This window comes from Muscardinus avellanarius (genome assembly GCF_963383645.1).
Source record: "Muscardinus avellanarius genome assembly, chromosome: 3".
NCBI classification, from domain to species: domain Eukaryota; kingdom Metazoa; phylum Chordata; class Mammalia; order Rodentia; family Gliridae; genus Muscardinus; species Muscardinus avellanarius.
In genome coordinates, this window is record NC_137788.1 from 123,198,099 (window position 1) to 123,210,939 (window position 12,841).

Sequence of the window (12,841 nt, forward strand, 5' to 3'; positions counted from 1 at the left end):
CCCGCCTATGGAGGTCTTTTGTCAGTGTCCAGCACAGGACCAATAAGATAGCTTTTTATTTTTTATTTTATTTTTATTTTTTGTAGTGCTGGGGATTGAACCCAGGGGCTTTCTACTTTGGAGCTGCCCTCCACAACTTTTTGTGTGTGTGTGTGTTGGGAGGGGGTCTGGGGATGGAACCCAGGGGCATTTGACCTCTGAGCCACACCCCCTGCTCTATTTTTTATTCTTTATTTTGAAACAGGGTCTCACTGAGTTGCAGAGGGCCTCACTAAGTAGCTGAGGCTGTCCTCGAACTGTGATCCTCCTGTCTCAGCCTCCCGAATGCTGGGATTACAAGCGTGTGCCACCACGCCTGGCTCATATTTTTAATTTTTATTTTGAAGCAGTGCCTCTCTAGTTGGCAGGCACTGGCTTGGAAGCCGCGGTCCTCCAGGCTCAGCCTCGGGTGCGGGGATTACAGGCATGTGCCACCGTGCCCAGCTAACGATACGAACAGCAAGGAACCCGCCTCTTCCGTCCAAGACAAGCCCTCTGCAGTGTGTGTGCATCACACACACTTGCTCTCACTTTGACAGCATCCTGCCTAAGGACGGAGGCGAGGTCCTCCCGCCACACAGAGGGTCCTCGTGGCAGCCTTGTTTGAGCCTTGTTTAGAGGCGCAGAGCCCACACTCCTGGGCTGAGATGGACGAGGTCACACAGCAGTGATGGCAGAGCCAGGGAGAGAAGGGGGCGCTGCTGCCACCTGTCTCTTGTTTGTTTATTTCAGCAGTACTGGGGATGGAACCCGGGGACATTCTGCCTCTGAGCTACACCCCCAGCCCTATTTTATTCGTTATTTTGAAACAGGGTCTCACTAAGTTGCTTAGGGCTTCACTAAGTAGCTGAAGCTGGCCTCAAACCTGACATCCTCCTGTCTCAGCCTCCCAGAAACTGGGATTACAAGCCTGAGCCACCACACCCGACTTGCCTGTTTAATGGCTTCCCACCACAGTGGAAGGTGCGTCCTGTCCTCTGGAGTGCTGGCTTGGACCCCAAGGGTGTAAGCACAGTGGCTACACCCTGGAAGCATGTCCACAGCCCGTGGCTTGGCTGTTCGTGTGACCTCTGTGTGGGGCACTGCTGGCGCAGAACTGCAGCATGAGCCGTGAGTCTGCACTCGTTAGCCGTGGGCTCTGATCCTGAGCAGTCACGGGAACTTGCCAGTGGTGCCTCTGTGCGGCATGTGACCCAGAGGGCTCTGGGAGGGAGCACCGGGCTGCCTGCTGAGCTCCACACGGCTGCCAGGTTTTCTCTGCTCTCTACAAGGATGCCCTAAGAAACTGGACTGCCCTTCTGTGGCTTAGGATTTTGGTGGGTTTTGTTTTTTGTTTTTTGTTTTTTGGGGTCTGGGGATGGAACCCAGGGGCATTCGATCTCCGAGCTACACCCCCTGCCCTATTTTTTTTTTTTTTTAATTTAGAAACAGGGTCTCACTAAGTTGCTGAGAACCTCACTAAGTAGCTGGGGCTGGCTTTGAACCTGTGGAATCCTCCTGTCTCTGCCTCCCAAGCGCTGGGATTGCAAGCGTGGGCCACCATGCCCGGCTTATTCTTTATTTTGAAACCAGGTCTCAGTGAGTTGCAGAGGGCCTCACTAAGTAGCTGAGGCTGTCCGCGAACCGCGATCCTTGGTCTCGGTCTCCCGAATGCTGGGATTACAAGCGTGCGCCACCACGCCCGGCTTGGTGGTTGTTCTTGTTTTTGAAACATAATATTTGCACATATTTATGAGGTTCATTATGTTCATTTAATACATGTATGCAATATATAATAATCAAATCATGCTAATTAAGTATTTCTAGCTCCTCAACCATTAATTATTTTTATGTTTGGAATGTTATGCTCTTCTAATCATTTTGAAATATATCATGGATTGCTTTAACCAATAATTACCCTACTGTGCTAAAGAAGACCCAGAAGTAATTCCTCCTTCTGTATTTTTGTGCATTTTTTAGCTTCTTTCTGTCTCCTTTCCACTGTCTTCCCACTCTCTAGTGACCGTTATTCCATTCTTTCCTTCTACATGACTAACTTAGTAGTTTCTACCAATGAATGAGGACATCTGAGCAGATTCCATATTTTAGCTATTGTGAATAGTGCTATAATAAAAATGTGTAAGTATGTACAAAAATGTACTTTTGTGTAAAAACATACAAGTATGTTTTTGACACAGTAATTTTCTCTTCTCTGAATGTATACCCAGAAGTAGAATTGCTTGGCTGAATCACATGGTAGTTTTATTTCTAATATTTTTGTGTGTGGGGGGGGATACTGGAAATTGAACCCAGGAGCATTCTACCTCCGAGGTGCACCCCCAGCCCTATTTTTTATTCTTAATTTTGAAACAGGGTCTCACTAAGTTGCAGAGGCCTCACTAAGTAGCTGAGGCTGGCCGCGAACCTGGGATCTTCCTGTCTTTGCCCCCCAAGTGCTGGGGTTACAAGCGTGCGCCACCACACCTAGCTTATTTTTGAGAAATCTCTATGCTGTTTCCCACAACAGCTGTACTACTTTACATTCCCACCAATAATATATAAGAGTCCCCTTTTCTCTATATCTATGCTAGCAATACCTGCTGGGATAGTGTGAGTCCCAGGGATTGGAGGCGGTCCAACATGAGAGCCTTCCTTACGAGCAGAAGAGTCACTTTAAACCAGCCAGCTTCCCAGACTGGAGTCAAGCTTGTAAGCACTATGGATTTCTCCTAAGTTTGTGCATATAAGATCGGAGTTCCCTGACGTGTCCTGGCCTGCCTCCTCCCCAGCAGGGTTGGGGTCCCCGCCCAGATGGGGCAGGGGCAGGGGCAGGTGCAGATTGCTTTGTTCTTTTCCCACGGCTGCCTTCCCGACTCTCCATGCTGTTCAGGACTCTCACCACTTCTTTCCTGATTTCCAGAGTTCTCCTGTCTCTCCTTGAAGTGTGGTTTTCCCTTTGCTCCTGATTCTCCTGAGACCGAGTCGAGCGCGGGGGCCTCTATGTGGCCATCTTGGCTCCCTCGCCTTGGTTTTTTTTTACAGCTGTACCTGAACTCCAGGTCCATGGGAATCCCTTTCACTGGTTCAGAGCCGTGAATGGGGTTGGCCTGGGTTCTAGTCCAGCTGCCTCCAGTAACTTGCATAACCGGCCTCAGTTTCCCTGTTGTAAGTTTCTGAACCACCATGACTGTAGAGGCAGCCAGTCAGGAATTCAAAAGTGCAAGCTTTTTTGTTGAGCCACACAGATAGTACCTCACCCAGGCTCAGGGGCCCCGCTTCCACGTCTGGCCTTTGCTGTCCTGCCAGCCTGCTGTACCGTCACTGCCTGGACCAGCATGCCAGGCTGTACACTCTGGGGTCAGGACAGTGTTAGCCGGGGCCAAACACGGGCCTGGCCCAATATGGCGGTGTCTCCTCTTGTCATTCCCAGGACCCGCAGCTTCCGCTCCCTGGGAAAAATGGTGGGGAGTGGGTGAGCTTATTTCTCATTCACTAGGGTGCTTATTATAGGCGGCAGAAACTCAACTTGAAGCCAGGTGTGGTGGTACGTGCCTGTAATCCCAGTGCTTGGGAGGATGATACAGGAGGATCACAGGTTTGAGGCCAGCCTCAGGGGATCCTGTTTCAAAATTTAAAAAAGGACCGAGATTAGCCCAGAGATAGAATTCCACTGGGCTCAATCCCCATCCCCCCCCCAAAAAAAAATAAAAAAATAAAAATAAAACTGGAGGCCAGGAGAGCCTGTCTCAGGGCTGTCCAGGCCCAAGAACTCTGCATACCCTACTATGGTGCACCCTGTAATTTACTTCTCATCCTTAAGGGAAGGTGGTTTCTTTGTCCTGGCTTGCCTGCGTTCTCCTGGCTTCTTCAGGCTGCCTCTGCTGGACAGTTCTGGGGCTCTGCAAGGACTATTCTCACCATGCTCAGGAGGCCTCCTGTGAGTGCAAAGAAGAGCTGCTGACAGGCAGGACAGGGGCTTCTCCTCCATGCTGGTCAGCGAGGCTGCCCTCTCCGCGCGCGTGGCCAGGCCTGGAGCTGCCCGGCCTTCTGGCTTCTGTTTCTGGCATGGGAAAGGAGAAACCTAGCTGGGGCTGGAAACACTGTGTGGGAAGCCGTGCTGAAGCGTGACCTGTCACAGTTGGTGGGAGCTCAGGTAAATCTCAGTCCCGTCTCACTTCTGAAGCCCTCGACAAGCTGGGTGACTACTTATCCTGGCTGGCCTGGGACTCCCCAGATGTCCAAGCATTCTAAGTCTCACATCCTAGGAAATCCTCAGTCCTGGGAAAACTCGATGGTTAATTTCACAGTGATTGGCTTCTCCAAGTGCTGGTGTCCTCAGCAGGGATAATATTAGCTACTGTCCAGGGATTTTTGGTGGACGTTACAGATAGTGCCCATGGCATCTGAGCAGGTCAATCCATTTCCTAGGGCGGCTATGGCAAAGTACCACAAACTAGGTGGCTTAGAACGAAGAAGCATTTCCGGAGGTCAGAAACCTGAAATCGGAGTGTTGGCAGAGCTCTGGAGACCCGTGGGAGGCCCTTCATCTCCGCCTCCTATGGTGCTTTGCCAGCAATCTTTGGTGCTTGTTGGCCTGCGGGCGAATCGGCGCAATCCTTTGTGTTCATGGGGCATCCTTCCTGGGTCTTCATCCTCTAGTGGCAGGCTTCCCTCCGTGCTATTTGTCTTAGTACCTGAACATTTCCCTTTTTACAAGTCATGCTGGATTAGGGCCCACCTTAATGCCTCCTTTTAACTTGGTCGCCTCTGTAAAGACCCTCAATTAAAGCCGGGCATGGTGACGCACGCTTGTAATCCCAGCCTTTGGGAGGCTGAGAGAGTAGGATCACGGTTCGCGGACAGCTTCAGCTACTTAGTGAGGCCCTTGCAACTCAGTGAGAACCTGTTTCAAAATAAGGAATCAAAAATAGGGCTGGATGTCCGGGATCTGTTCTGGTGGCGTAGGGGAGCATAGGGCCTTGTCCTGTGATGTACAGTCCCATTCCACAACATTGGAGATTAAGCTGGGCTTTGGGTCTGCGCCTGCATATTCCTACACCTTCTCAGAGTCTTATGGACAATGACTGAGGAGATAAACCATGCAGGAAACAAACAAACAAAATATATAGGGCTGGGGGTGTACCTCGGAGGCAAAATGCCCAGGTTCCATCAAAATAAATAAATAGTAAACAAACAAACAAATAAATAAATAATAGGGCTGGGGGGCTAGGGGTGTAGCTCAGAGGTAGAATGCCCCTGGATTCCATCCCCAGTGCTGCAAAAAAAAAAAAAAAAAAAAAGCCCTCAATTAAGATCACACTGAGCTGGGCGTGGTGGCGCACGCTTATAATTCCAGCATTCAGGAGGCTGAGACCGGAGGATCGAGGATCGTGGTTTATGGACAGCCTCGGCTACTTAGTGATGCCCTCTGCAACTCAGTGAGACCCGGTTTCAAAATAAAGAATAAAAAAATAGGGCAGGGGGTGTAGCTCAGAGGTTGAATGCCCCTGGGTTCCATCCCCAGACCCGCCAAAAATAAAAAAATAAAAAAACAAATCACGCTGAAGATACAGGACCAGGGGCACAATTCCACCTATAACAGCAGGGTTATCTATTATGATTATCAATATTTGTATAACTCTCTTTTCAAACATTGACAAGCCAAGAACATTTAAGAAATAGATTTGGTACCCAAGAACAGACAGCATGGGGTGTTCTTTAAATCAGCCTCTTCAAGCCGGGCGTGGTGGCGCACGCTTGTAATCCCAGCGCTTGGGAGGCTGAGAAAGGAGGATCGCACAGGTTCGAAGCCAGCCTCAGCTACTTAGTGAAGCTCTCAGCAACTCAGTGAGACTCTGTTTCCAAATAAAATATAAAATAGGTCTGGGAGTATATCCTGGAGGTAGAAAGCCCCTGGGTTCCACCCCAGTACCAGAAAAAATAAATAAATTAAAAAAAAATCAGCCTCCTTCACAAAGAGGACTTGAATTGGTTATTGGAATTCAGTACGTGGAAACAATCACTCTAAGTTGGGGCTTTTGATTTGCTTGTAGATGGAGCAGTTGAGGACCGAGCTGCTTCAGGAGAGAGCTGTGAGACAAGACTTGGAGTGCGACAAGATTTCCCTGGAGAGACAGGTGAGGGCAGATGGCTGCCTGGGCTCTGCCCCTGGTTCCGTGACTGCTCTAGAGCACTGGAGAGCTTAATTCTGGTGTAAAGGGGCTGGAAAAGAATCGGTGTTGAATGCATGAGTGTCTACAAATTGCTTCGACCATTACTTCTATTACATACTGTTTACGTCTGGTCTTCAAAAGCCTATTTCTCCTGCTCCCCCTTCCCACAGATTTATAAAAGGGCAAAAAACCAAGCCTGTCTGAGGTCCTGAAGCCTCTGGACATGCCAGAGATTTCATTCAGGTTCATAAGGGAATATGTTAGAGTATCCTTGATCTGCTAAGACCTGAGTTCAGGGGTGTTCTCTGCAACCATCTCTGGGCAGGAGGCCAGGCATCCTGGTGCAGCAGGCAGCCTTAGTACAAATGCCAACCAATGCCTGGCTCTACCCCATATTCTGCTCAGAGAACACTGCAGACTGTGCACCAGCACCTGACATCTCCCTGTCTGATTCCAGAACAAGGACTTGAAGAGCCGAGTGACCCACCTGGAAGGCTCCTACAGGTCTAATAAGGAAGGGCTGGTGGTGCAGATGGAGGCGAGGATCGCAGAGCTGGAGGACCGCTTGGAGAGCGAGGAGAGGTGAGCCCGGCCCTCCCACCCAGGGAGGCAGGACAGCTTCGCCGCTACTGCTTCCATTTTACATGAGAAAACAGACCCATCATGGTACGTGACTTGAGTAAGGAAGCCTGTCTGATGGCGTGTGGTTGGACTGAATCTTAGGACTCTGCTCCTACACTAGGACTTCCCGCCATGCTTGCTGCTCTTTTCTCCACCTCTAAATAAAATGAGCCGCCTCCTAAGCCACCGACCTTGAGCCAGGGCTGGAGGCCAGGGCCTGAGTGCCCTGAGGGCTAGGGCATCCAAAGGAAGGCCACCTGTAGAGATGGTGCAGGTCCCCTCCTGGACCCCCGCAGCAGACGGGAGGGATGCGGGATCAGTGCTCGCCCTCTCCCCAGTGCCATGATTCTTTGCAGTTGTCATTGACAGCTGAGGACAGACCAGGATGGATCTGACCAGCCTCAGTGTGTACCCCTAGCCCTCACCTTCCTGGAAGGGTGTGGTACACTGACAGGTGCCTCGGCAAGACTCTTGGGGCACTGGGGTGGAGCAGACCCCACACTCTGGCAGCCTCTCACTCTGCCTTCCCGAGTTAGGCTGGGGAGTGAAGACCTGGGGGCAGCTCTAGTCCCAGCTTATTCCCCCACTGGCTTTGAGCCTTGAACAAGTTGTGCCCCTTCTCAAAGTCCCGTTCCTTCCTCTGTCACACGAGCAGCCCTTCCCTGCTGTGTGTCTCTCTGGCCCTACGCCTGAGTTGACCAAGCTCTCTTGGCCGGAGCCTCCCTCCTCTGCCACCCGGGCCTCCTATTTGGCTGAGAAGATGATGCTCAGCCCCAACCCCCTGCTCTTCCAGGGACCGGGCCAGCCTCCAGCTCAGCAACCGAAGGCTGGAGCGGAAAGTCAAGGAGCTGGTGATGCAGGTGGACGATGAGCACTCGTCGCTGACTGATCAGAAGGACCAGGTGAGGGACTGCCTGCGTTTTTGTTCTCAGCAGAGATCCTCTGCAGCAGGCTGAGGAGGCAGGAGGAGGCCAGGCTGCTCTATTCTACCAAAGAGCGGAGGCTTCAAGCCTACTTAAAGAGGGATTTCAGCAAACTTCAAACACTGAACGTGGTTTTCAGGAAGGAAGTGCTTCCTTTTCCATGAGGCTAGTGGTGGGGGAGACAGTGGCCGGGCCTAGCATCTCCTGCTGGAGCAGGGGGGATGGTGACCGGGCCTAGCATCTCCTGCTGGAGCAGGGGGGATGGTGGCCGGGCCTAGCATCTCCTGCTGGAGCAGGGGGGATGGTGGCCGGGCCTAGCATCTCCTGCTGGAGCAGGGGGGATGGTGACCGGGCCTAGCATCTCCTGCTGGAGCAGTGGGGATGGTGGCCGGGCCTAGCATCTCCTGCTGGAGCAGTGGGGATGGTGGCCGGGCCTAGCATCTCCTGCTGGAGCAGTGGGGATGGTGGCCGGGCCTAGCATCTCCTGCTGGAGCAGGGGAGACGGTGGCCAGGCCTAGCATCTCCTGCTGGAGAAGGGGGGGGCGGCGGACAGTGGCCGGGCCTAGCATCTCCTGCCGGAGCTTGTCTACAACGTGCTCAACCTGCCTCTGTCCCCGCAGCTGAGCCTGCGCTTGAAAGCCATGAAGAGACAGGTGGAGGCGGCCGAGGAGGAAATCGACAGACTGGAAAGCTCCAGGAAGAGGCTGCAGAGGGAGCTGGAGGAGCAGATGGACGTGAACGAGCAGCTGCAGGGGCAGCTCAAGTCCATAAAGAAGGACGTGAGGTTAGCAGGGTGGTCTCGCACCGCCAGCCCCCTGACATCTGAGGATGCCTGAAGCGTCACGTGCTCTGCCTCCCGTGAGCGAGTTCCTCAGCACTGCCTTAGGGCCGTCCCCACCTGAAAGGGAAGGGGCTTAGGCTCAGAGCAGGTCAGACTGTCTCACACCACCGTGGAGGAGCAGTTCTTGGGTCGGCCGACTTTATTTGACTGAAGGAGTGGTTCGACTTGTATTCTCATGAGGACAGGGCGATCCCAAGCCGGGACTCTGGGGAGAGGCTTTCGAGCTCCTCTGCTGAAGTCCTGAAGATGGCGTGGGAGGGGACAAGTGTAGCCTCGTGCTCATCCACAGAGTTAGCTTTCCTTGGGGTCTGGCTGTGCCCTGGCACTCTGTTGGTCACCTAGGCAGTTCTCGGGAGTGGACGGGGGCTCTTGCCCCTCCAGAATCCTGTGTTCACTTGCATCTGTGTCAACAGTAGGGTGTGACATTTAAGAGGGCACGAACAATCTCGGTAGTCAAAATAGAAATAACATTTTAACGCAATATTTAAAAATTGCTGCATATAACCCATGATGAATAAGATATCAAAATTTGAAGTGAAGACAGGGTCAGTAACAGCACCTTGCCAGGCCATATTGAAATCTGGGCCAAAGGAGAAACCAGTCATGGTGATCGTGGCCCGGCCTAACAACTCAACATCTGGTGCTGAGCGGTGGGCAGTTTGTTTCCCTTGGTACTGAAGGAGCCACAGTTAAGATCACAAGCTTCTGTGCACACGATGGGGTGGAGGCAGGAACCCTGACACCCTTCCTCTGTCTCTAAATGTGAGAGGAGCCCTGGCCAGGGCCAGGAAACATGCCCCCTCTTGTTTCCGCAGACTGAAGACGCTACCCAGCAAAGTGCTGGACGACATGGACGACGACGACCTCAGCACCGACGGGGGGAGCCTCTATGAGGCGCCGCTGAGCTACACCCTCTGCAAGGACAGCGCCCCTGCCAGCCAGATCTGATGCACCCGGGCTGTTGAAGCAGCCCGCCTCCTGATGCCGCAGCCGCCCAGTGCGGAGGGGAGTGTCTGGAGTTGTGACCCGTGCCACCTGAACACAGCACGCCAGTTTCTCACTGGCACCCCCCGCCCCCCCAGGTCTCTACCTGGCCCAGTGGTGGTTGAGTCTTAGGAAGTCTCAGTTCAACTTGAGGAAGAAGAGCCACCGCCCACTGGGGCTTTTTCAAAAAATGCAGTTTGGTAGCTGAAGCCCTGTTCTGCTCAGCTGTTTGCCATCGTCGTCTGCATTGCTGCTCCTACACCAGCCCTCCCCGTCCCTCGCCAAGAGAACGGGTCCAAAATGCTAGGTCCAAACTGCCATGGACATTGTGCAGGGGAAGAAATATCAGCCGTACACATTTTAAGCCAGACCTTCTTGCCCACTGCCGTCGTTCCATTTTGGAATATTCTAGAGCCTCGGCAGGGTGGCTTGTTTGTAAAGCTCACACATCTATTTGAGTATTCTTTTTAAAAATATGAAGCCAAGCCGGGCATGGTGGCGCATGCCTGTAATACCAGTACTTGGGATGCTGAGACAGGCGGGTCGCAGATTCGAACTCAGCTCAGCAAGCACCAAGACTCTCAGCAGCCTAGCACAGCCCTGTTGCAAAAACAAAAATAAAACGGCTGGGTATGTAGCTCGGAGGTAGAAAGCCGCTGGCTTCAATCCCCAGTGACACACACTATATTATATATATAAAGCTGCTGAATTGCAAGTATTACCAAGCAGAGGCGTGAGACAAGGTGAAATGAACTTAGAGCTGGCTGGGGACGAGGTCACTGCAGAGTTCTTGCTTCACCCATAGTAGGCATGGCAAGAAAAAAAAAGACTATTCTAAAATCAAAGTTGGAAGAAAGGAATTGTCGTTAATGGATAGTACTGGGAATTGATATTCAGGTGGCTGGGTAAACTTGCTGACAAAAAGACCACTTTTATCTGTGGCCTTTATTGCTTATTTTATCTAGAATGATAATTTCAGAGCCATGCTAAGACTCATTCCCTGTCACCGATTTCTTTTACACAGGTGGGGTGGGAAAACTACGGTTTTTAGTAAGTGCTGTGGCTTCTCAAGGCTGGGGCTCTGTGGTATCCCCTGGCCCGCCCGCCCTCCATCCACTGAGGCGTCAAGCTCTGCTCTCTCAGGCCTGGGATGGGGGCGCAGGGGGCCCTGGGAGACGAGGTTCATGGGCTTAACTGTGAGGATGAGGAGGAGGCATCCGGTAAGGTCGTGGAGAAGGGCATGGGGAGAGGAGACTGGGGTGGGGCTGGGAGGAGGGGGCACAGAAGTTCTTGAAAGTCAGGGAATGTGTAGGCAAGAGGTGGACAGGCTGGAGCCAGGTGGGTGTCAGGGCAGAGGAAAGGACTGGGCAGGTGTGTGCCCACGGGAGGCGTGAGGAGATAGAGGGGTGAGGCTGGGGGAGCCACAACACGAGGCGGGGTGCGTGGACATGCCAGGGGTCCTTCCCAGCATGAAAATGATGTCATTCTTTGCATTTATTATATTTTTTTCTGTTTATTGCTTTAAGAACTAACCCTACTCAAGAGAATTTTCTTTAGCTAACTTGAAAATGAAAAAAATATTTTATGTAAAAACAAACACGTGAGCAGACAATCACCATCTATGTTTTGTAATTATTTTCCTGTTTGGGGATCATCCTGCCATACTGATTGGTTTATTCTGTTGGATTTTTGCTTTGCATTTTCATGGGGAAGAGACATTTTTATTGCGGCTACCTCCATGTAAGTGAATTCCTGAATAAAGCAAGATTTTCTTTCAATTAACAGTGTCATCCAATGGAACCCTCGACTCCTGCACTGTTTCCATCTTATTTTCTCCAGAGCTTGGGTGTGTGTGAATGGTGGGGTGACTGGGGAAGTGGAGGCTCCCAGCCCCGAGGCAGTTTCTGAAATACAAGGCTTGGGAGTGGCCAGCCATGGCTGCGAAGTGCCGAAGGCCAGCTTAGTCGTTGAGAATCTCAGTAAAGATGGGGAAGGATAGAGTGAAATACTGCAGATTCTTATCTGCAGCGGTTCTTTCCCTTCTAGGAAAATAATCCTATTAGTGGCGCTCTTGAAAAGAACCTGATATGGATCAATGCTTCTTGTGCAATCGAACACTTTATTCTGGACACAAGATTTTTTATATATTCCCCTCTCCCAGTGAATTTCTAGTAAAAAAGTGCAAAACACCCAAGGTACAATAGAGAGATACACATGCAGATTACCAACCCTGGATAAGACAAAAGTAAAGGCCTGGGATATCACAGGTCTTTGTGATTGAAATCAGTCCCATTATCCCAGGTGGGTCTTGTGCTTCGATTCAGCCCCCCTTTGGCCTTGCAGCTGCAGAGGCTTTTATTGGGCTAATTCCAGAAGAACAAAAGTCACACCCAAGATCACTTGAGGAGTTCGGTTGGTTTTTAAGAGTTTTCTTTAACCCTTTCAGAACTTTCATTTCTAGGGCTTAGTCCAATGTCCTTCTTTATCTATCAACCTCCTTTGAACTGAACGGGGGACGAAGTCCGAGATTCCAGCTTTCATATAGTTATTGTAGGGAAAATCCGTGTTCCTTTATGATGATTTAGAGAATTTCGATGAATGTCTGCTGGATTTTGTCTGCAATACCATCTGCTGTCTGAAAGCTTAAGCAAACTCATAACACAGTTTAGCAGGTAAACACCAAGAAATAATATGAAGTTTTTAGATTTAGTTGTCAAATATACTTCTCTAGCTGCTGAGCTCTTTTCCTAAAATGATAGGCTTATTAACCAGGTGGTGTCGCTATAACTCCAGGCATCGCTGCTACTAGGTGCAAAGGCCAAGATTCCTTTTAGCCTTTGCTCTATTGTATTGAAGGTCAAAGATGGGGGAGGGGGGGTCTGCATTTGTAATTACTGACTGGAATGCTGCCACTGCATCTAACTAGTTTTTACCATTTGAACAAAGTTGAGAGTTTATTTTCCACGGACTCAGTTTCTCTCACAGTCCTGATCTTTTACCACCGGAGCAATTCATGTGGAGAGTTAAAAGAATCATTACTAAAAGAATAATAGTTATGAAAGAATATCTAAAAGTGGAGAGTACTTTCGGCCAACGACCACACCTTCTCTCGGGGCTTCTCACGTTGAGAATCGCCTATGGACTGCATGAATAAGAATGCAGATGCCGAGAGATCTGGTGTCTGCAGCGAAGGACCTGAATGGCTGGAGGGGGAGATGGTCTGAGAAATCAACACTGCCCCTCCCAGAAGGCTGCAAAGGGGGAGAACAGAAGAGTTGGGA

At 50.9% G+C, this 12,841-nt stretch overlaps 1 protein-coding gene across 1 annotated transcript in view; it reads left to right on the plus strand.

The window, feature by feature from the left end:
* CGNL1 (cingulin like 1) overlaps nucleotides 1-9,524 on the plus strand; it is a gene marked incomplete at both ends in the record, with an annotated part of 108,217 nt that extends 98,693 nt beyond the window's left edge. The window contains 5 exons of the mRNA XM_080691627.1: nucleotides 6,072-6,155; nucleotides 6,649-6,773; nucleotides 7,606-7,714; nucleotides 8,356-8,519; nucleotides 9,392-9,524. Coding sequence (XP_080547753.1) covers nucleotides 6,072-6,155; nucleotides 6,649-6,773; nucleotides 7,606-7,714; nucleotides 8,356-8,519; nucleotides 9,392-9,524 — 615 coding nt within the window. The remainder of the gene's footprint in view (nucleotides 1-6,071; nucleotides 6,156-6,648; nucleotides 6,774-7,605; nucleotides 7,715-8,355; nucleotides 8,520-9,391) is intronic.
* Nucleotides 9,525-12,841: the final 3,317 nt, after the last annotated feature.